Below are 24,097 nucleotides of genomic sequence, written 5' to 3'. Positions count from 1 at the left end.
AATGTCTTTGTCTGTTCTTTGTTTTCTGCTTGAAACACTCTCCCAGGTTCTGAGAAATGGAACACTTCCTGCCATGTCAGTAAACAAGGATGTCACAGCCATCAGCAAATGCAGCCCTCCAGTGTAAGCCAGTGAGCCCTGTGGGAACTCAGGAAGGAGAAGAACACCTGCCATCTAGCAGCCATCAGACTGCAGCCATTCCCCATGGGGGAAGCTCAGGATGTGAAAACAGGATACTGGCCACAAATAACTGAGGTGCATATCCAAGGAATTATTTCAGTGAGCCCAGACCCTTGCATCTTCCCATACGTAGCCAAGCATTAAATTCCTTAATTTGACATGTCTGCTTTTAATTAACAAAAATCTCTTGATGTTCAGATTACCTGCCCTTTGTTAACAAAGCTTCTATATATCCTGGCTCCTCCCCTCGCTTCCTCAGAGTAGTTTTCTCAAGGTTACTTGAGATGCTGCCTCCTGGGCTTAAGTCCTAAAAATTCCCACCAAAGAAGTTGCATGTATTGTTTTTCAGTCAACAGTTCCATTCAAATGTTACCCCTTCATGGAATCTCCTGGACACGTCCCCCATCTCCCCACCACACAGTTCTCCCCATCAATCCTGTTCCTGCCATTGTTGATGCTGCGTGACTCTCTGAAGTGTAAACAGGTATAAATGAGACAGACTCTTGCCAGACAGTGAACTCCTTGAGATCAGGGAGTATGTTCCATTCATCTTTGGGTGCCTGGAGCCTACCCGGGGTGAATGGTTAAGAAATATTTATTGAATGATTGAATGAAGGAGTTTCACTCCAGACTATCTCAGTTTAATCACATCATGTCTGTTCTTTCCAGCATATCTTCACCTACATAACTGCATGACTAGGAGTATCAGTTCAGTTCCATTGCCCAGTCATGTCCAACTCTTTGCAACCCCATGGACTGCAGCATACCAGGATTCCCTGGTCTTCACCATCTCCCGGAGTTTGTACAAACTCATGTTCATCAAGTCGGTGATGCCATCACCATCTCATTCTCTGTCGTCCCCTTCTCCTGCCTTCAATCTTTCCCAGCATTAGGGTCATATTATATGGTCATTAATATGCTGTCTAGGTTGGTCATAGCTTTTCTTCCGAGGAGCAAGTGTCTTTTAATTTCATGGCTGCAGTCACCATCTGCAGTGATTTTGGAGCCCAAGAAACTAAAGTGAAAAGCAAAGGAGAAAAGGAAAGATATATCCATCTGAATGCAGAGTTCCAAGAACAGCAAGGAGAGACAAGAAAGGCTTCCTAAGCGATCAATGCAAAGAAATAGAGGAAAACAATAGAATGGGAAAGACTAGAGATCTCTTCAAGAACATTAGAGACACCAAAGGAACATTTCATGCATAGATGGGTACAATAAAGGACAGAAAGAGTATGGACCTAACAGAAGCAGAAGATATTAAGAAGAGGTGGCAAGCATAAATAGAAGAACTATACAAAAAAGATCTTAATGACCCAGATAACCACAGTGGTGTGATCACTCACCTAGAGCAAGACATTCTGGAGTGTGAAGTCAAGTGGGCCTTAGGAAGCATCACTACGAACAAAGCTAGTGGAAGTGATGGAATTCCAGCTGAGCCATTTCAAATCCTAAGATGATGCTGTGAAACTGCTGCACTCAATATGCAAGCAAATTTGGAAAACTCAGCAGTGGCCACAGGACTGGAAAAGGTCAGTTTATTACAATCTCAAAAGAAGACAATGCCAAAGAATGTTAAAACTACCACATAATTGCACTCATCTCACATGCTAGCAAAGTATTGCTCAAAATTCTCCAAGCCATGCTTCAACAATATATGAACTGTGAACTTCCAGATGTTGAAGTTGGATTTTTGGGGCTAGTGCACTGGGACGACCCACAGGGATGGTATGGGGAGGGAGGAGGGAGGAGGGTTCAGAATGGGGAACACATGTATACCTGTGGCGGATTCATTTTGATGTTTGGCAAGACTAATGCAGTTTTGTAAAGTTTAAAAATAAAATTAAATTAAAAAAAGAAAAAAAAGAAGAGGCAGAGGAACTAGAGATCAAATTGCCAACATCCGTTTGATCATAGAAAAGGCAAGAGAATTCTAGAAAAACATCTACTTCTGCTTCATTGACTACATTAAAGCCTTTGACTGTGTGAATCATAACAAACAGTGGAAAATTCTCAAAGAGACGGGAATACCAGACCACTTTACCTGTCTCCTGAGAAATCCGTGTGCAGGTCAAGAAGCAGCAGTTAAAACTGGACATGGAACAATGGACTGGTTCCAAATTGGGAAAGGAGTACGTCAAGGCTGTATATTGTCACCCTACTTATTTAACTTATATGCAGAGTACATCATGCAAAATGCTGGGCTGAATGAAGCACAAGCTGGAATCAAGATTGCCAGGAGAAATATCATTAACTCCAGATATGCAGATGACACCACCCTTATGACAGAAAGCGAAGAGGAACTAAAGAGTCTCTTGATGAAAGTGAAAGAGGAGAGTGAAAACCTGGCTTAAAACTCAACATTCAAAATCTAAGATCATGGCATCTGGTCCCATCACTTCATGGCAAATAGATGGGGAAACAATGGAAACAGTGACAGACTAATCATGGGGAAAATAAATATAGCATAGATATGCATCTATACACATATATATAGATGTAGGAAAAACCCTGAGGCTGGGAAAGTCTGAGGGCAAGAGGAGAAGGGGGAAGCAGAGGATGATATGGTTAGATGGCATCACTGACACAATGGACATGAGTTTTAGCAAACTCTGGGAGATATGAGAGGAGCCTGGCAGTTGCAGTCCAGGGGTTGCAAAGAGTCGGACATGAGTTAGCAACTGAACAACAATAGATACACATGCTTCTTAGAACATACTACTGGGGATTAAAGAAGAAAAAAGTCAGAACCCACTTCATGTCATGAATATTAGAAATATACTTGAAAATTAGTCTCTGTGGAAAAACTATGCTTTCCAAAGATGCCATTGAACTAAAAAGAAACATGACATTATGTAATTTTTCATGGAATGTCACCAAATAATACAAATAATAGCAAGCAGATTGCAGTTGGCAAGCCCTTCCAAAGCAAGTCATATCCATTTGGGTGGGGGGCATATTTTGAGAATTTTTTTGATACTTAGAAATGAATATTTGGAATTGCTTTTTCAAAGACTAGCTGTGTCTGATTCTGAAAATTTTGAATTGTGTGCATTTGAGAGTGAATTTTTGAGCACTTGCATATGCCAGAGTTGGTCCTCTGAGACAGGTCTTAGGAGCTGATTTTGAAATTATGTCACACAGATGTAAATCCTGCTGGTCTCAGAGAGAGATGTGACTGACAGCAGGGCTTGCCTTGTGCAGTTGTAGTTGAATTCATAATTTATGAACATATGTGGGGTAGAATGCTGGCATATGCAAAGCATGACTGCATGCACAATGAGGATAAAAATACAGGTTAATTACATACTATTCACATGGGACTGGAGCCTGCTTAGTATTCTTTAGTGTCACTCATTTCCCAATGGAAACAACATGTATCTTACCAGTAGGTAGCAAATGAAAGTGACCTGTCTTGGATAAAACAGATCCTCAGTATCTGTGTTTGAAGTTTGGTGTGAAATACCAATTCTAGGAGTAGTTAATCAGAACCCCAGCCCATGTTAATAAAACATACATATTGCTCCCCACGTGGATATTTAGTAAGGTGTATAAAGCATTGAGATGCTCCATTTAGATACTAGATTTCATAGAATTATAGAGCTGGGAGGGATTTTGGAAATGACCTGATGTAATCCCCAACCCACTGCTTTGTAGCTGAGGAGTTCTCAGTCAAGTCAAGACTCAAATCTGACCTCAGAGGAGAATCCCACCATTGACCTGACTAATTCCCACTGATGTCACAGTACAGTTGAGTTCACTGCAGTTTTCAGCACAGTTGCCAGTCTGAAAGGTCAGGAAATGCTTCTCCAAGTAATTCTCTTGGATTGATCTTGTAAGACACAGTGGGACAAGCATTCAGAAGCTGAAGTTGAGAACGTGAGCACAGCTACTTGCTGCTAGGGAACTGTGTGACCTCGGGGAAATCCCCTGCTTCTCTGAACCTTAGTGGGTTCATATTCACATGGCAATGATCATAATTCCTACCTTGAGAGGCTGGTGAGAAGACTCGGTGGTAAATAGGCATCTTAGATGTGCTTGGCAAGGTGTTGAGTTGGCCAAAGAGTTCGTTCGAGTTTTCCCATACGATGTCATGAAAAACCCAAATGAATTTTCTGGGCAATCCAACTACAACAGCACTTACAAAGATTTAGTCCTTATTGTCATCATCAAATACTATTTATTAAAATATCAAAGAAGAACAGCAGGTTGCTGGGCTTTAAACAAGGCAGGAAGCAGGGAAAACCATGGGGCTGAACCCACATTAGGGGCTTTATCTCCTAAAGAGCCAGTTTTTACCAGCAGGCAATCTTATTTGCAAAACCCATTAAGTCAACCTTCCTCAGGGGCGAAATAGTCACTGTCCTTTCCCTGGCTGTTGTTGCTATTCAGTCACTAAGTCATGTCTGACTCTTAGTGACCCCATGGATTGCAGCCTGCCAGGCTCCTCTATCCTCCCCTATCTCCCAGAGTTTGCTCAAACTCATGTCCATTGAGTTGGTGATGCCATCTAACCACTTCATCCTCTTCTCTCCCTTCTCCTCCTGCCCTCAATCTTTCCCAGCATCACAGCCTTTTCCAATGATTCAGATCTTTGCATCAGGTAGTAACTTCTGTAAATCCTAATAATTTCCCTGGTAACTTCTAGCAAATTCTTGTCTTCATATTTTGGATTTATTATCTTCTCTCTCTGCAAGAATGAGCTCTAGAATCATCTACAGCAGCTCTGTCCAATAGAAATACAATGTAGGTCATGTCTGTAATTTTCTTGTAGTCACATTTAAAAAATTTTAAAAAGCAACAGGTGAAGTTAATTTTAGCAATATATTTTATTTAACCCAATATATCCAAAATGTCATCAGTTCAACATGTAATCCGTATGAAGGTTATTAATGAGACAGTTATCATCCTTTTTTTTCACATTAAGTGCTGGAAACTCCCTGGATATTTGACACTGACAGTATACCTCTATTGGGAATAACTACGATTTGACAGTCATGTGTAGGTAATAGTAGGTAATGGCTACTATATTGGAAAGACATGCAGGTCTAGAGCCTGGCCGGGTGACCATGCCTACTGATAAAGCAGACTGAGAAAAATTAACTTAGTAACTCTCCACAGAAACACTTAAGAACACTGAACCAAACAATCCTGGCATAGAGATGGGGAGGGAACCCTGGCAACAGAAATGACAGCCTAGCAACACCAGCTCTTATTCGAAAGGGAAATCAGAAAACCATTACTTGGAAAAGACTTTCTTGGAAGGTCATCGTTTGCTATTTTGTTTAAAGGGAAATAAGGAAATTGATCACACATCTACACAAATGTACATTTCATAAGGTGCCATTCTCATTGCTTATCCCACAACACAGGCACTGACATATTTTGTTATATTGTTGATGCTATAGTGCTCACTTAGGAAGACAAAGAGTAAGGCAGGAAATCGGGCTGACCATCATCACATTTCTTCCCAGGGTGTAGCCTGCCTGTAGGCCTCATGGGTCGTAGTAAGCTTGGTCCTCAGAAGCCTTTCCACATCATTTTCTGAATATAATATACCCTGATAACTCCTGGCTAGGACCTGGTCTTGCCTGGCTGGGTTCCCGATTCATCTCCTTTATCCCTCCATTGATTCCTCTTTCCTGTGTGGATGCAGAGCCTCCATCAGACTAAAAGCTGCAGAGAGATGCCCGAACCTGACTTCCCAATCCAGCATCTCTGATACCCACTTATGGGATGTCCTTCAGTTTTATACTTTGAAGCCCAGCTGTCATGGTTAGCTTGTGTGATGACCTTGACCTCAGAGTCTCACCTCCCTTTACTATTATCAAGTATGTTTCTGGTCCTTAGATTCCCAGGTTCTTAATATATTCCCTGTTCTGAAGACCTGCCCAGGCCTTGGCCCTCTGTGAGCTCACTTTTGGCTGACTTCTGACCTGTGTGATAATCCAGGACTCAGGTCAAAGTCGCTCAGACTGCAGGCCCTGCTGGTGCTCTCAGTCTCAAGTTGATCCCATAAACTTAAACATATCAGAGCTTGAGTTTTTGCCTTCTTGGCTCCTAGAACAAACTCATTTAAAGGAAGCTTGGCCTGGCTGGTGAAGCTTTGCTGTGATATTGTATATATTGGGTCAGTGAAATTTTCCCACTCCTACAATCCAAGGATTAAAAATTCATCCTCTGATTATGGAATGAAATTCTCCATCTTCATTCATTTATCTTGTAGCTATATTTTCCTTCTTGTAACTAATCAAAGCATATTTTACTGAAAACATCCCCCTACTTCTATTAGCAGATCAGAGAAAGGGATGAATAAATTTCCAGAGAATTTGAACGTACTTCCTTAATAAAAACGTCAAGTTTCCTCCCTCTTACTCATTTTATTCCAATCTTATTTTATTTATTCAGTTTTTATTGAAATAGTTGATTTACAATGCTGTGTTAGTTTTGGTATACAGCAAAACAATTCAGTTATATGTATAAATACATTTATGGTTTATTACAGGATATTTAATACAGTTCCCTGTGCTATACAGGAGGATCTTGTTATTTTTTTTGAAGTCTTTATTGAATTTGTTACAATATTGCTTCTGTTTTATGTTTCCATTTTTGACTTCAGGGCATGTGGGATCTTAGGTCCCTGTCCAGGGATTGAACCCACACCCCCTGCCTTGGAAGATGAAGTATTAACCACCGGAATGCCAGGGAAGTCCCTGTTTATCTTTTTTATATATAGTAGTTTGCATCTTCTAATACCAAATCCCTAATTTATGCCTCTATGCTTTCCCCTTTGGTAATTCTAAGTTTGTTTTCTATGTCTGTGAGTCTGTTTCTATTTTGTAAATAAGTTTATTCATTTCATATTTTAGATTCAACATATAAATGATATAGATAGGTATTAGCCTGTGTGTGCTCAGCAGCTCAGTATTATCTGACTCTTTGGGACCCCATGGACTATAGCCTACCGCCTCTGTCCATGTAATTTTTCAGACTAGAATACTAGAGTGGGTTGCCATTTCCTTCTCCAAAGATCTTCCCAATCCAAGGATCGAATCTGTGTCTCCTGCACCTCCTGCATTGGCAGGCAGATTCTTTACCACTGTGCCACCTGGGAAGCCCAGATATTAGTATATCCTTAAGTAATTGTAATGATTTACTTTTCAGATGTAGGAACACAACTAACATTTAGGCTTTCATTGGGATGGTGTTATATCACTTAGAACTCAAAATTTTCAAACCCAATGATCACCAATCAAATCAGGAAAATCCCATAGGATATCTGTGACTGTCATTCTTAATAGTAGAATATCCCCTGGAAATCTGAAACCCTGTGGGATATCCTTCCTAATTTATGTGATAATAACAGACCCAAGTACTAAAACTCACTTTGGAGAGTCTTTGAGAATTGACCTACATTTTAAAAAGTGATTGTTATTAATTTTACTTTAGTAAAACAGTAAAGTAATGAGCTGAAGACTCTATCAAGAGGAAACAAGCATTTACAAATCCTTTCCCTTGCTTTCATAAAGGACCATTTCTTCCTTATTACTGTTACATTGATGCAGTGATTATACCATGAACTAGTGATGGAAGTGATGAGAGACTGTTTTGTTACTGTTACTGCCACAATGGCTGCCTTTGTGTTGAGTATTGACTCTCTGCCACTGAAAAAAGACCAGGAAAGTAGAGAATTCAGTTCAAAACTGATATCTTTATTCATAATCATTATCTAGGCAGCAGAAAGAAAAATCAGACTGCTATTTACATGGATGAAATCTCTGAGGCTAGGGGTTCAGAAAGGTGACTTTATCCTTCTTACATAATATACTTGATGGGAAGTCAAATCAAAGTCATCTCAAGGCTTTTTAGACTCTTATTCACTGTAGATCCTACTTTTTCTATACACGCCTGATTTTGATTGACTAATCCTCACCCACCCACACACTGCCCACTGCTGTTTGTGTAGAAAGATTCCCCTGACACGAAAACAGGGCATGTACATATATTAAGCAAAAGAAGCAGAACTTATTCAGTCTACTTATGAATCATAAAAAGGAGACAACAGTTTGACATACTTCAGACAATTTTTAAATAGATACTTAAGAAAAAAATTTTTTAGTGTAAAAATCTGAAAGGTTGTCGTGAGGTTGAAAATTGCACAGTGTCACGACAGATCTGTAGCATCCTAAAGATCCAGGTGATCGCCAGCTGGGAAGGGTTAAAGGGTAGATCTCTGCTTTGAGCAGAATGTAATACAGGCCTGTTTTTCATCAGCTGCGGGCCTGGATACAGTCTCTTTGTATAAAGTTTAATTCAATTTCCAGCATATTAAATCACTGACAGTGTAACCCGGGACAAGCTTTTAATTTAAAAGCAAATCTAGTTCTGACAACAGCCTTCTCGTTGATATAATGGATAGTTCTTTTTAAGCCTCTGAAGCACTGTTCTTATTTGCTAATCGTAGCCCTCCAGCTGTGTGGACCTCACCACATGAAGCACAGAAGGAATTCTGGCTTCCCAAGTCTATATGGCACATCTCTTAGAATCGGTGATATGGAACAGCTTCAAATACTTAGATAATGGGCTTTAATGAAAATGGTTTAATTTCATTGGAAAAATTGGAAATGACACAAAATAAGTTGCATTATACAATTAAGCTTAAGATTCTCTATGTGCTAAGTAATACCAGTTCCTGGGTTTTGGATGTGAATACCGTCAACTGTGGAAAGCACCTTGCAGATCCCCTTTGGCCCACTTATACAACACCACAGTGATGACCTGAGAACACATGTTCTGGTGCATATACTCTGAGGCCGGATAAGCAGAAAAGAGTTTATAAGAGGGTGTATATTCAGTCATGTCTGACTCTTTGCAACCCCATGGACTGTATCACACTAGGCTCCTCTGTCCATGGGATTTTTCTGGCAGGAACACTGGAGTGGGTTGTCATTTCCTCCTCCAGGGGATCTTCCCGACCCTGGGATCGAACCTGCTTCTCTTGCGTCTCCTACATTGGCAGGTGGATTCTTTACCACTAGCATCATCTGGGAAGCCCATAATAAGAGCGGGATCTATATTTCGAAAGAACATAAAGGTTAATTTTTAAAGATTTTTGTTTAATATCTGCAGAAAGTAGACTTCCACATATGGACCTGGAGACTTCCAAACACTGTTTTTGAGGCTCAGTATATGTTTAATGGAACTTTGCTGAAAATGGGAGCTATATTGTACTTTCTTGTGCTGCAGGAGTGGGGAGTCAAGGGGGACAGCAAAAAATATAGATTCTCAATAGGCTTCCCATACTTTTTTCTACATTTGCTTCTTTTTTGTCCTCCTCTACTTTTCAAGGATGGGGTTTAAAAAAAAATTAATGCACATTTAAGTTACTTAAAGTGACAGAGTTTTAAACATGAAAAGAACCTTAGATATTATTTTTATTGTAATATAATTGTTTTACAATGCTGTGTTAATTTCTGCTGTACAGCAAAGCAAATCAGCAATATGTGTATGTATATGCCCTCCCTGATGAGCCTCCCTCCCACCTCCCCCCACCCATATTATTTTTGACCAATCATATCATACAGGCAGAAAACTAAGACCCAGAAGGAGGAAACCAAATGAAGATGTAAACCAGTGGGGCCATCAGCAGGTGCTGTCACATGTAACCCAGGACAGGAGGTGACCACCTGGGGTCTGAGCTACCGAGTGGCCCCATCATCTCTTCCGACTGCCCATTTAGTCTGATTCCCCAAAGGCAGCTTGCCCTTCTAAATAAGATCCATCACTGATATTCTAACTATGCTCTCTCCCTTCATCTTCATCTTAGAAAAGACCTAATGGTGTCTTCAGACCACCTCTTGCCTCTAGGGGATTCCCAGACTGATTCTTTTCCATTTTAACCCAACTTTTCTTCCCCTTGCGATCAGTAATCATGTGAGTTCTGTACATATATTGGATATGGAAGCAACATTTCATGGTTATAAGAATTATGGTGATGATGGTGGTGGAGGCTGTAATAGTAGAAGCTACAGTCTTTCTTGGAGTAGACAAACAGGGGCACTGAAAATACCAACCATCATTCTGTATAAAGCATATACTCAGAAGGTCAAGTGTAGGTTAGAATTAAGTGAAAAATATCCATCCCAAAGCGCCCCCAGTCTGACTTTTCTATCAGAAAGAACAGGACAGTAAAGATGGGCTTCTAGCTGCATCTTTATCAGAGGATAGCCAGCATTTTGTCAATGGTAATCTACAAAAGAGCTGGGCAATTTGTTACATTACACCTTTTCTGATTCACTATAGCCTTAGAAACCCAGAAGCAAGAAGGCAGGAAGTGCAGCTACACTCTTACAGAGAAGAAATAACAACCCCTCTGCTTCATTCAGTTCAGTTCAGTTCAGTTCAGTCACTCAGTCGTGTCTGACTCTTTGTGACCCCATGAATTGCAGCATGCCAGGCCCCCTGTCCATCACCAACTCCCAGAGTCCACCCAAACCCATGTCCATCGAGTCGGTGATGCCATCCAACCATCTCATCTTCTGTCGTCCCCTTCTCCTTCTGCCCCCAACCCCTCCCAGCATCAGAGTCTTTTCCAATGAGTCAACTCTTGGCATGAGGTGGCCAAAGTACTGGAGTTTCACCTTTAGCATCACTCCTTCCAAAGAACACCCAGGACTGGTCTCCTTTAGGATTGACTGATTTGATCTCCTTGCAGTCTAAGTGACTCTCAAGAGTCTTCTCCAATACCACAGTTCAAAAGCATCAATTCTTTGGTGCTCAGCTTTCTTCACAGTCCAACTCTCACATCCATACATGACTACTGGAAAAACCATAGCCTTGACTAGACGGACCTTTGTTGGCAATGTCTCTGCTTTTCAATATGCTATCTAGGTAGGTCATAACTTTCCTTCCAAGGAGTAAGCGTCTTTATTCACAGATGAGCAAATATTTGCTGGACATGTATTCCTATACAAGTTAAGTCCCACAGTGACTAGAGTAACTGTATGATTTTCCTTCCTGACCGGCCATGCTAACTGGAAGGGAGTCACATGGTATGGTGGTCAGAATTACACATGACATTCAAGAGGATGTTTCCTGTTGAGAATTATTGAATGCTTTTTCCCTTGAAATTTATCAACATATTTCAATTGTTTTACAAGATTATACCTATAAGCACTTTCTCATGACTAGTACCACAATGCACCTTATATTTGATGGTGCATTAGAGTAATAAATCCAATTCTAATTCCTAATCTTGCTTCCGTCAGCTTTGACTGTGTTCAAATTCTAAAACAAGTCAAAGAAATGTGCTCATCAGGTTAGTCCGTGATTCCGTAGAAAGGGAAATCATTCTATTCATCTGTTACTCAGTGACTGGTGCTATTTAAACTCATAGGTACACTGTTCCATTCAAACTGATAAAATATAGAAAATATTTAATAGAAGTCATGTGTTTGGGTATTCGAACACTAAGGAATTTTTTGGTAAGTGACTGAAGAAAGACCTTCAAAGTTACTCACCCAAGAATTGTGGACACTTCATTTGTATAGATATTACTTTCAACTGTTCTGTGAAAATAGACTGAAATTTGTATAGATATTACAATTTTTTGGTAAGTGACTGAAGAAAGACCTTCAAAGTTACTCACCCAAGAATTGTGGACACTTCATTTGTATAGATATTACTTTCAACTGTTCTGTGAAAATAGACTGAAATTTCATGGGGTGTAATAAGTATAACATTTTTTTACCCTTGTAAGTATATAGCTCAAGTGAATGGAAAAATTACAACTTTTGCATTTATTACAAAGATATTTATATCTGTGTAGTCTTTTATTTTTTTGTATCTCTCCCACCTCAGTATTGAATTCTAGCCCAGGATCTGTGCAGAGCTACATGACCTAAAGAGGGAAACATCCAAAATTCTATCTCAATTTCTACACTGAAATTGCAAAATGAAAGTAAAATGAAAGTATTACCTCAAAGATGAACCTGAGGATTACATAAGAAAGAAAACATGGAAACTCCCTGAAAATTGAAGTGTTCTACAAATATAATGAACAATGTTCTATGGATTTCAATAAGGTGAAGCCCACCGTATCTTAAGGAAAAATCTCTTCAAAATGTAACACACAACAAACTTTTACCAAGAACTTACTTTAGTATAAGTACAGTTAATTTTAGCCAAGCCGTTTTTCTGAAAAAACAACTCTTGCATGAAAATTACAACTCTTGCTCCAATTACATCCACACTGAATCCTTTAAAATCAATGAAGTTTTATGAATGAAAGGGATATGATCCAGTTACAGAGGAATTGATGACATATCCTCTGAACATTTCAACTGTTTGCCCCTCCTTGAATAAAACAAGGTTTGAACACTTTTCAACAGTCCTCACCCTTATAATCCTTCAATGGTTTCTCAATGCCTTCAGAATAAAAACTAAATTTATTTCATTGTCTAGCCCATCTTCACCTCCAGCTACTATCTCACAATTACTCTCTGTTCAAAACACACTTAACCTGCCGTGTTATTTCTTGCCTCTCTGCCCTTTCACAGAATTATACCCAAGACTCCACAGCCAACACCCCACTTTATTCAGATAGTAGATCTTCCCACCAAAACCTCTGCTCAAGCATCTGCACCAGAGTCTTACTTGAACCACTAAGGTGGATCGAGCTTCCTGTTTCTATCACAGTGCTTATTTTCCTGTATTGAAATTGTCTGTTTACTATTCCATCTTCCTCAGTCAGACAGTAGATTTTTTGAAAGAAGATGTGTATTTTATTCATTTTGGGGAAATAAGTAACTAGCATAGCGCCTTGCATACAGCAAGTACTCAACACAGATTAAGAGATAAATTAATATGCAGTAGACAGAACACAGACATAAGGGAAATGACCATTCCATTAACTCAGGAAAGGGCACCAATCTTGCATGACCTACATCAGAATTCAGGACTAACTCAGAATCAATAAAGTACTTTTTCAGTAGTTGAAGCTGTACCCAATACGCTACTTTCTTACCCATTCCTTATCTCTAGAACTTTTCATCATTGACAAAGCACTTTGCGCTTGTTCACATTCATTATGCCTTTTAATGCCACTACAAGATCATGTTTCTCAGCTGGGTTTTAGTGCAACATCCTCAGCATGTCCAAGTGGTATGGGAAGAGAAACACTGGGTAGACGCTCTGCGCTCCAGCCTCTATTCTGCCATTGAACCACTGTGTGTTATTAGGGAAACACCCCAACTTGTCTAAACTTAGCTCTCTCTTGAACTTTGCCAACCTTGTGTGTGTGTGTGTGCGCGCGCATGAGTGCTCAGTCACCAAGTTGTGTTCAACTCTTTGCAACCCCACGGACTGTAGCCCGCCAGGCTCCTCTGTCCCTGGGATTTTCCAGGCAAGAATACTGGAGTATGTGGCCATTTCCTTCTTCGGGGGATCTTTTCGACCCAGGGATCGAACAACCTGCGTCTCCTGCATTGGCAAGCAGATTCTTTACCACTAAGCCACTTGGGAAGCCCTTGCCAACCTTAGTGAAGGTAGACTGTCATTTTTAAACACTGTTGTCCTTATTATCCAAATTGGCATTTGGAGGTAGCTAACTGAACCAGTAACAGAGTTTAGGGTAAGACAAGGCTGGTTTTGACTCCAAGACACATCACCTAATAGCTGTGTCATCTTGTGCCAGTTGGTTAATCTCTCTGAGCCAGTTTTCTCCAATATATATAGAGGTACCAGTGGTTGAGTTTATTTTTCTGGGCTCCAAAATCACTGCAGATGGTGACTGTAGCAATGAAATTAAAAGACGCTTACTCCTTGGAAGGAAAGTTATGACCAACCTAGACAGCATATTAAAAAGCAGAGACAGTACTTTTCCAACAAAGGTCCATCTAGTCAAGGCTATGGTTTTTCCAGTGGTCATATATGGATGTGAGAGTTGGACCTAAAGAAAGCTGAGTGCAGAAGAATTGATGCTTTTGAACTGTGGTGTTGGAGAAGACTCTTGAGAGTCCCTTGGACTGCAGGGAGATCCAACCAGTCCCTCCTAAAGGAGATCATTCCTGAGTGTTCATTGGAAGGACTGATGTTGAAGCTGAAACTCCAATACTCTGGCTACCTGATGCGAAGAGCTGACTCATTGGAAAAGACCCTGATGCTAGGAAAGATTGAGGGCAGGAGGAGAAGGGGACAACAGAATATGAGATGGTTGGATGGCATCATCAACTCGATGGACATGGGTTTGGGTGGACTCCGGGAGTTGGTGATGGACAGGGAGGCCTGGTGTGCTGCAGTTCATGGGGTCGCAAAGAGTTGGACACGATTGAGCGACTGAACTGAACTGAACTGAATGATTAGACAAGATGAGTACAAAAATTTTTGTAGGTTTTAAAAGAAAAAAGTACCATTAATAAAACTCTTGTTAATATGATTCTTGTTTGGCCAGAACAAAGTTTCGCAAAGAGCTCTGTACACCACATGATTACAAGGATGTAATAGATGTGCCTTTAAAAAGTTATTGACAATTTCACAACAGCTTAGTAAGTAAAGGCTCAGATAAGTTCTACTGTGAAGAGATCTGCTTAACTCTGTTTAACCCATGCACTTGAACATGGAACACATGCTAACACCTGGTGGGGGATCAAGCATGAGAAACCCAAGAAAGCTGTTCTTCGGGTGACTCTCATGACAAGATATTCAGAAACAAAACCCAAAATGGTAAAAATATTCTCCATTCTACCATCCACTGAGTTATCATTTGGAACATGCCTATTTGCTAGAAGACAATGAAATATGTACGTAGCTACACGTGTACACGTGTAGGAGAAATTCAGGTCAAATTTTAAGAGTAGGTCATAAACTCTAAAGGAGGAAGACTTCTCGATATAACTGACCACAGGTCTCATGAGGACTAAAAGGTGTTCCGATTGGGCATTTCTGATTCCCACAGGTTGAGCTGCATGCTTGGTAACTTCTGGGAGCATATGACATGAACACAAAAGAAAAGTACTTCCTCATTCATTCACCAGCACAGTCCTTTAAAGGTCTTTAAAGTCCTTTCTTCACATGGTAGCAAAAATTCACTTCATTATTTCAATGGTTCATTCCCAGTATCAACTCCTGCGACTTTAAAGCTGCCATTAATTTCCCATTAGCAAACTTTAATTAAAATGAATATGTATCATTGCTTTAAGCAGTTGCATTTGTAATAAATGTATGAGTACATGCAAATCTTGTCCAAAATGTTTCAAATAGCTATTTCAGAACAAGCACTTTGATGGTTTTTCAAAGGATTTTGTCTACAGAGAGCTTTTAGAATTTGGCCCTTACCTAAAATAACTTGAATTCCGTGCAAATACAATGGACAGTTACCAACCTACCTAAAATCTATTTTATTGATCTTAGAAAGTAGCATGTTTAAAATAGGAGTAATGACCTCTTAGCTTTGAACTATTCACACCTTTGTGTTTCTGCAACTTTTGTGTAAAATGCACTGGAAAGAAAAGCCAGAAAGAGCATAGAGATGCTCCTAATTTAAAGAATCATGGCAATTAAAGATAATTGTCTAATATAACAACCTGAGATGAACCGCATTGCAGCAGTTTATTATCAAAGATGCACCCATACCCTCAAGTTCTATGCAAATATTCTACACCCAGAAAAGTTGAAATAATTCAGAATGCATCTGAGTGTTAAATTCCATGAACTCTCTGACCCCATTTTAATTTCCTACATTAAGCTAAAGTTTGTGGTGTTTTGCTTTGTTTGCTTTGTTTTTAATATTATCAGGAGAAAATGAGGTTGAGTCTGAGATGATGCTTCCACCAAGTTACCCCACCATCCTCCAAATATCTTAACCAGAATCCAAGAACAGAAAAGATTAGACAACTCACATATGAATTATTAAATGATTATTCTGAATAAGTAGACAAACATGTAAAAACATTTCCAGTATTACTTCCTCCCAAATGACCACGTGTTAGCAGAATAAACTTCTGAGCCTTTATAGAAAACATTGTAGAAATGCTTAGCAAAAATGAACCCTATGTCCCCACAGTTTCTCCAAGGGTTGGGGTGGTTAATGCATTTGTCTTACAGCCTGTGATTTTCCTTCTGAAGTGAACCTTACCGGTTCTGCCCCATTCCCCATAGCTTTGCTGTATGGCCAGTTGACCCAGTAGCTATGGTCTCACTGAGATGTGTCTGGGAGGCCCTTTTCTTTTCCTAATTATTTCTCACTTTCTGCATTTTATGTTCTGAGATATTCAACAGCATTTTTCAATTGGGAAAATGTTTGGTCTGGAAGGTCCAGTAAAAACAAATAGAATTTGATACTCAATTTTTCATAAAGTATCAATTGGTAAGAAACATGGATAGTTCTTCAGTTAATGGAACTGAGAAGTGTTTCCCTTCTTTACATAAATCTAGAAATTTTAAAGGTAAAAGGGAGTGATTTTTCAAATCCTGCATGAAATTTGCAGAAGTTAACAAATGGAATATTAAGCTTCATTTACCACATTATCAGATTAAAACTGCTAATCATATGAATCACAGCCACTAAACAATTTCAGTAATTAAATCAAGCATTTGAGTTCTTCATCAGACTTGAAGGCACCAAGCTGTCTTTGCAGTAGTCAACCATGGGAAATAACAGTTATCACATTTAAGTGACTTTTTAAAAAGTCCTTTAAATCCAAAGTATGGAGGTTTCCAAAATCAATTTGTCTGACTGCAAAGCATATAGCACTTTTCCAGGTAGTATCTGCTTGGAAAAAAAAAAAAAAAGTTTCTCAGTTTGAAAGGTCACTACCTATGCAATGCTTACCCTGCTTTACAAAGCAATGGTCCTGGAAAAGGTTGAAAAATTATCACACGTGCTCTTCTCAATGAAAACACCGCACAGTTCACCATAAAGAAAGAGAGATTTTCAGTTCTGTTCCACAAATTCTCTGAGTTGTTTCCACACAGGATAACTTAGCATAGTTAATGACTTGTAGTTTTTTTTTTAATCACAAAAATAACTACAAATGAAATCGTAAAGGACACTAGCATAGCAGAATGTAGCCCCATACCAGTGCACTTGTGAGGAAGTTTCCTCATTTTACTTCTACTTACTAAGCTGTTTAATTTAAAAAAAGGGGGGGGGACCCAAAAGCAAAACTCTAGGATGTTAGCATTTAAATTGTTCAACATCAAGAATTTTTGTAGCTGTAAAACATCACTTCAAAAAGCCATCAAAAACACACAAATTTCAGAGAAACGTGTTCCTGAGCAGATTGCTTCATTATATTCCTAAATCCAGGCAGTGACATCTCCAATGATGATTCCCTCTGCCCAAAGAGTTGGCATATCAGACAACAAGCAGAAAAGCATGTCAGTGAAGATGCCAAGTGTGATCAAAGTTTACAAGGTGCACCACCCTTTCCCAAGGGTTCTTAGTTCTCCAAGAAATCAGATATGGGGATGTTGCAAGATAATCAGGAAGTGCACCATTGGAGTAAGTCTCAGTCCAATCCCAGGGACAGGGAAGCCTGGTGGGCTGCTGTCTATGGGGTCGCACAGAGTCGGACACGACTGAAGCAACTTAGGAGCAGCAGCAGCAGTTCAATAAAGTGTACTTGCTTTTATGTGGAGATGGTTATAAATACAGATATAGATATAGACAGTCTCCAAAAGAGACAAGTGTGTCCCTACTACGCTCTCTACTTGAAATACTTCTCTAGCGGTTATCATTAAAATGTGGCTACTTTTGAAAAGCAACAACTCCCTTCTAACTAGAACCAGCAGATTCTTCTCAGGGAACAAAAGAAGCCATCCAAATTGCAACATACATTTCAAACCCAACATAATTAAAGAGGATTTTTTTTTTCTTCTTTTAGAAGATGTAGTCGGAATCCTCTCCTCCTCGCTGAAACAGTATGGAACAGTATCTCTAAAAATGTGTTAGGGATGATGAGGGAAGGGTGGTAGTGTATAAAGAGAGAAGCTAGTGAAGCAGAGGGAAGACGGAAGGGATGGAGTGCTCAAAGCCACTTAGTTGCCCTTCCCTTGCTTCTCACTTCTCTCCACCCTAGGTTCTGATTGCAAATTTTAAAATGCAAAACCCAGTTTTAAAAACAAATAAACAAACAAAAAACCCCAGCGAGATTGTGACTTGGGTTACCACCAAGGCAACCCTAAACGGGTCTCGTCAAAAGCAAAGCGGTGGGCATGTAGTAGCGGCAGCCAGTCCCCGTCCCTCCACCCCTGGTACGGTACCTCCAGAACTGCCCAAGCTGCAAGATGTGGGTGAGTGACTGCAGGAGCCAGATGCAGAAGGAACAGGACGCAGACCTGGGTTTGCCGCCGGCCCGGGCGGCCCCGCTGCTGTTGCTGCCGCTGTTGGTGGCGGCGACGTGGCCCTTGCCGGCGCTGGACGCCTGCCTCTGCGGCGTGGAGGGGCGAGCCTCGCCTTCCGCGGCCGCGGCCCCGCCGCCCACCGCGGTCTTGCCCTCGGCCCCGGGCTGCGCGCAGCCGGCGGCGGCCGCGGCGCTGTCCTCGGTGCTGAAATCGTGCACGAACCAGCGGAAGCTGAACACCTGCACCGAGAGCGAGCCCAGCACCACGAAGAAGAGCGTGAGCCCGAACCACCAGCGCTGGCCGCGCAAGTAGTAGTCCACGGCGAGCCAGATGTCAGTGCCCACGTCCGCGAAGTACACGGCCACGGCCGCCAGGATCCAGAGGCAGTCCCACAGCGAGTAGCGCCGCTGCTCCGGGCCCAGGCGTAGGCACAGCGCCGCCGAGCCCGGCCCGGAGCCGCCGCCCGGGCCGCCCGAGCCCCCGGAGCCGCCGCCCGAGCCGCCGCTCCCGGCGCAGCAGCAGCAGCAGCAGCAGCGCGAGCCGTCCGGGCAGCAGGCGCCCCCGGCCGCCTCCTCGTCCTCGGCCCCCGACCCCGACGGCAGGCCGGGCGCCAGTCCCTGCACCGAGCCCGAGTGGTCCGAGTTCTGCAGCGGGGTGAACGCCACGTCGCTGCCCTTCTTCATCTTCAGCCTCCCGTCTGACTTAGCGGCCATGATGCCTCCAGCGCGGAGGAGCGCCCTCCTTTATGTGGCACCTTTCCGCGCTGTCTCCTCCTCCCGCCACCTCCTCGCCGCGCCCCGGCTTCCCTCCCGGCGTGCGGCTCCCCTCCTCCTGCCCCTGCGCCGGCTCGCCCGCCGGGCTGGGCGCTGGGCCGGGCTAGCGGCGCGCCCTGAGCCGGCAGGAGCGCCGCCTGGCTGCCTGCGCGGAGCCAAGCTGCTCGCGGCGCCCGGCGCGCGCCCCGGCCCGCCGCCCGCGCCCCTCGCCGTCCCGGCCCCGCGGCTGCCGCCCGAGCCGCCGCCGCCGCCAGCAGCAGGAGCAGCAGCGGCCGCCGCGGCGCTCCTCGGACCTGCACATTCCTCTCCTCCCCTCGCGCGCGCTCCCTCCTCCCGCTTCCTCGCCTCCACCAGCTGACTCCGAGCGAGAGGATGACCTCATCCTTCTCTTCCAGCTGCCGCCGCTCCCGCCCCGGCTGCTCGGGAGGGGCGAGGGAGGAGGAGGGCCCCGGAGGAGGGGCCGCGGCCGGGAAGCGCTGCGGGATTGGGATGGGGTTGGCGAGTCCCCGGGGCCCGGAGGATTGATGGAGAGAGACGGTCGAGGGTCCCGGCTCACGGGATTGCGGAGAACGCCGGGTGGATTTGACCGACCCCGGGGAGGGGCGGGAGGGCGCGGAGAGAGGAGGGGTCCCCGCGTGCAGCCCGCGCGGAGGTCGGCGGAGAGTGGGGACGGCGGGTGTGGCACGGCGCGGGGCTCTTTGTGTTCAGTTCTGAGCTACGGAGATCTGGAGAAGGGCTAGGTGTGCAGCCGGGGCCGACGAGGGTTGGGAGAATGGGCTCGATTCGGACACCAGGGCCCTGAAAGCCGACAGCGGCAGTGGGTGTGCCCGGCCCCGGAGAGCCGGCGAAGGCGCGGAGGACCGGCGGGTCCGCGGGGAACCCCGAGCCCGCGCTCTCGGGAAAGAAGCGCGCGGCCAGATGGCTCCGGCTTCTCCGGAGAGGCCAGGCGCCCAGGATCGGGAAGAGGAGGGGGCGGCTCGGATGCCCTCCGCCGCTCAGGCCCGCGCCGCCCGGCCGATACCCCCGCGCTCCCTCCTCGGCCGGGAAGCGACCAAGCCTGGTGGAGAGGCGGACCGGCGGGCCAAGCTGCGGCCCCCGGCCGCGTCCTCCTGTAGGTGGGAACCGCCGCACCCCTGGCGGCTGCTCGGGGCTCTGAGGGCTGAGGGGCGGGGCGGCAGCCGTGGGTAACGGGGCCCGGCCCGCGGGAGAGGAGTGGCGGAGCCCGGAGCTGACGCCACCTCCCCGGTCCAGAGGAGAATTACCTGCTCTTAAAGCGACAGGAGTTTCAGGCTTGTGTAGTCCCGCCACTCCAGAAATGACTGGAATAAATTAAATCTGTGATCACCAAGTTATTATAGTAACAGATATAGAGAATAGGCAAATTGAAAAGACTCTTTGAAATGCAGTCGATATAGGGTTCCGCTCCCCTTTTTTGTTAAGAAAACTTAGTCTGATTTGTTTCACTTAACTTTTGCAAACGTAAGAGAAGGGGACTGTAATTCTTAAATTATACTGTGACTCACATGTTTTAAGCCCAGAGGGAAGTGAGGCAACACGTGTTACCCCGCCACGAAGAGCACCAGCGTGGTCTTCTAAATCTGGAGGCAAAACCTCACACCCTCGCGCTACCTTGCAGACACCAGGCTCAGTCTGAACTAGTATGTGCGCCATTCTTAATTGGTAGCCTTATGAAAATGTGCACACATTTCTCTGCAAGTAGAAATAGCCGCCCCAGGCATCTCCTACTACAGTTATCTGCTGTTTGAGCACCAACCTGATCAAAGTGGGATTTGCCCACTCTCGCCCTTTGTTCTTATAGACTGGTGCCTGCCCTGGGCCCCCTTATGGTGAACTCTGCCTGACAGTCTGGCAGGAGGGTGTTGGGCCCAAGAGCCCATAAATATTACCTGCTGCTGCTAAGTCACTTCAGTCGTGTCCGACTCTGTGTGACCCCATAGACAGCAGCCCACCAGGCTCCCCCGTCCCTGGGATTCTTCAGGCAAGAACACTGGAGTGGGTTGCCATTTCCTTCTCCAATGCAGGAAAGTGAAAAGTAAAAGTGAAGTAGCTCAGTCATGTCCGACTCTTAGCGACCCCATGGACTGCAGCCTACCAGGCTCCTCCATCCATGGGATTTTCCAGGCAAGAGTACTGGAGTGGGGTGCCATTGCCTTCTCCGAAAAATCATCTAGCATGTACAAATCCAGTATTTCTATCACAGTTCAGTTCAGTTTAGTCGCTCTGTAGTGTCCAACTCTTTGTGACTCCATGAATCGCAGCACGCCAGGCTCCCCTGTCCATCACCAACTCCCAGAGTTCACTCAGACTCACGTCCATCGAGTCAGTGATGCCATCCAACCATCTCATCCTCTGTCGTCCCCTTCTCCTCCTGCCCCCAATCCCTCCCAGCATAGAGTCTTTTCCAATGAGTCAACTCTTCGCATCAGGTGGCCAAAGTACTGGAGTTTCAGCTTTAGCATCATTCCTTCCAAAGAAATCCCAGGGCTGATCTCCTTCAGAATGGACTCGTTGGATCTCCTTGCAGTCCAAGGGACTCTCAAGAGTCTTCTCCAACACCACAGTTCAAAAGCATCAATTCTTCAGCATTCGGCTTTCTTCACAGTCCAACTCTCACATCCATACATGACCACAGGAAAAACCATAGCCTTGACTAGACGAACCTTTGTTGGCAAAGTAATGTCTCTGCTTTTCAATATGTTATCTAGGTTGGTCATAACTTTTCTTCCAAAGAATAAGCATCTTTTAATTTCATGGCTGCAGTCACCATCTGCAGTGATTTTGGAGCCCAAAAAATAAAGTCTGACATTGTTTCCACCATTTCCCCATCTATTTACCATGAAGTGATGGGACCAGATGCCGTGATCTTCGTTTTCTGAATGTTGAGCTTTAAGCCAACTTTTTCACTCTCCACTTTCACTTTCATCAAGAGGCTTTTTAGTTCCTCTTCACTTTCTGCCATAAGGGTGATGTCATCTGCATATCTGAGGTTATTGATATTTCTCCCAGCAATCTTGATTCCAGCTTGAGCTTCTTCCAGCCCAGCGTTTCTCATGATGTACTCTGCATATAAGTTAAATACGCAGGGTGACAATATACAGCCTTGACATACTCCTTTTCCTATTTGGAACCAGTCTGTTGTTCCATATCCAGTTCTAACTGTTGCTTCCTGACCTGCATATAGGTTTCTCAAGAGGCAGGTCAGGTGGTCTGGTATTCCCATCTCTTTCAGAATTTTCCACAGTTTATTGTGATCCACACAGTCAAAAGCTTTGGCATAGTCAATAAAGCAGAAATGGATGTTTTTCTGGAACTCTCTTGCTTTTTCGATGATCCAGCAAATGTTGGCAATTTGATCTCTGGTTCCTCTGCCTTTTCTAAAACCAGCTTGAATATCTGGAAGTTCACGGTTCACGAAATGCTGAAGCCTGGCTTGGAGAATTTTGAGCATTACTTTACTAGAGTTGTGTAAGTCCTTTATTGTGTAAGTCCCTTAAGTCCGCACAGAGCGCGGGCGGCTGCGACGGAGCACAGAACGCAGCCGAGAGGAGCTACCCCACGTCCGAGGTCAGGGGCAGAAGCCGGGAGGACACCATGCCCAAGGGGCGGCGGCCAAGAGGAGTTACCCCACTTCCCAGGTCAGAGGCAGCGGCCGAGAGTGCCAGGCTGCGACGGCGCAGGAATGGCCAAGAGGAGCTACCCCATGTCCGAACGCAGGGGCAGCAGCCGGGAGGAGCAACCCCAGGTCCAAGGAGCAGTGGCTGCGCGGGAGCAGGAGGGCCTAGAGGAGCTATTCCACATCAAGGTCAGGAGGGGCGGTGATGAGGAGATACCCCTCGTCCAAGGTAAGGAGCAGCGGCTGCGCTTTGCTGGAGCAGCCTTGAAGAGATTTCTGTCACAAGGCGTGGCTAAATGGGGAATGAGGGTCAATGCAGGACCACGGAGTGAGTTAGATGGCCAAGCAAAGGGTATGTTTTAAATCTAATTTTAAAACTGGGCCCTCTCGGAGACTTTCTGGTCGTCCAGTAGCTAAGACTCCATGCTCCCAATTCAGGGTTCAGGGAACCAGATCCCACCCACCTCAACTAAGAGTTTGCATGCTGCAACTAAAAAAATTAAAAAATAAAAGACCCCACACCACAAAGAAGAACCTGCCTGTGGCAACTAAGATCTAGTGCAGCCAAATAAGTAAATATTTTTTTAAAAATTAGACCCTCTTGAAGTAGGACCATCCCTTTTATTTATTTATTTTTTGAAAACACCCCAGTTCTTTTTCCTCAAGGTCCAATCTTAAGAGTGCATCTCCAGGGCACTACAGCTGATCCTTGTGCCAAAGCACTAGGGAGAGCAATGATCTCTTAGGTAACTGAGTCCTGAGGGATAAGGTATATTCTAGGTCAAGTGCAAGGCCTTACATTGCACCAAGTGTGAAAAGCCAGCTGGTATTTGGAGGTCTGGACCTGCCTCAAGCTTCCTCTAGAGAAGGGATGTTTCTTATTCAGTTGTACTCTCTGCCTCTAGCACAGCGCCTGCACAGACGATTCACTCAATAAACATTAGCTGAATGAATGCATGGATTTATAGGAAAAAAAAAAAAAACTTTCCACAACAGAAAGAATGCTGCATTCTGTACTAATGTTCCCATGGAAACAGGAATTAGGAGACTTATCCTGTTAGGTTCTAAAAAAGAAATAACTAGTAATATTTTTCTTATTAGTACATTTATTCAAAACCATTTAGATTTTTTTTTAAGCTTCTGTCTGAACCATCTCTGGAAAGTGGTGGAA

At 43.8% G+C, this 24,097-nt stretch overlaps 1 protein-coding gene across 1 annotated transcript in view; it reads right to left on the bottom strand.

The window, feature by feature from the left end:
* XKR4 (XK related 4) overlaps nt 1-19,373 on the bottom strand; it is a 329,136-nt gene extending 309,763 nt beyond the window's left edge. Inside the window, exon 1 of the mRNA XM_061438768.1 lies at nt 18,439-19,373. Coding sequence (XP_061294752.1) covers nt 18,439-19,232 — 794 coding nt within the window. The 5' untranslated portion in view covers nt 19,233-19,373. The remainder of the gene's footprint in view (nt 1-18,438) is intronic.
* Nucleotides 19,374-24,097: the final 4,724 nt, after the last annotated feature.

Source organism: Bos javanicus, chromosome 14, assembly GCF_032452875.1.
Source record: "Bos javanicus breed banteng chromosome 14, ARS-OSU_banteng_1.0, whole genome shotgun sequence".
Taxonomy (NCBI): Eukaryota; Metazoa; Chordata; class Mammalia; order Artiodactyla; family Bovidae; genus Bos; species Bos javanicus.
The sequence above is the reverse complement of the archived record's forward strand: the minus strand, read 5'-3'. Positions and strand labels throughout refer to the sequence as shown.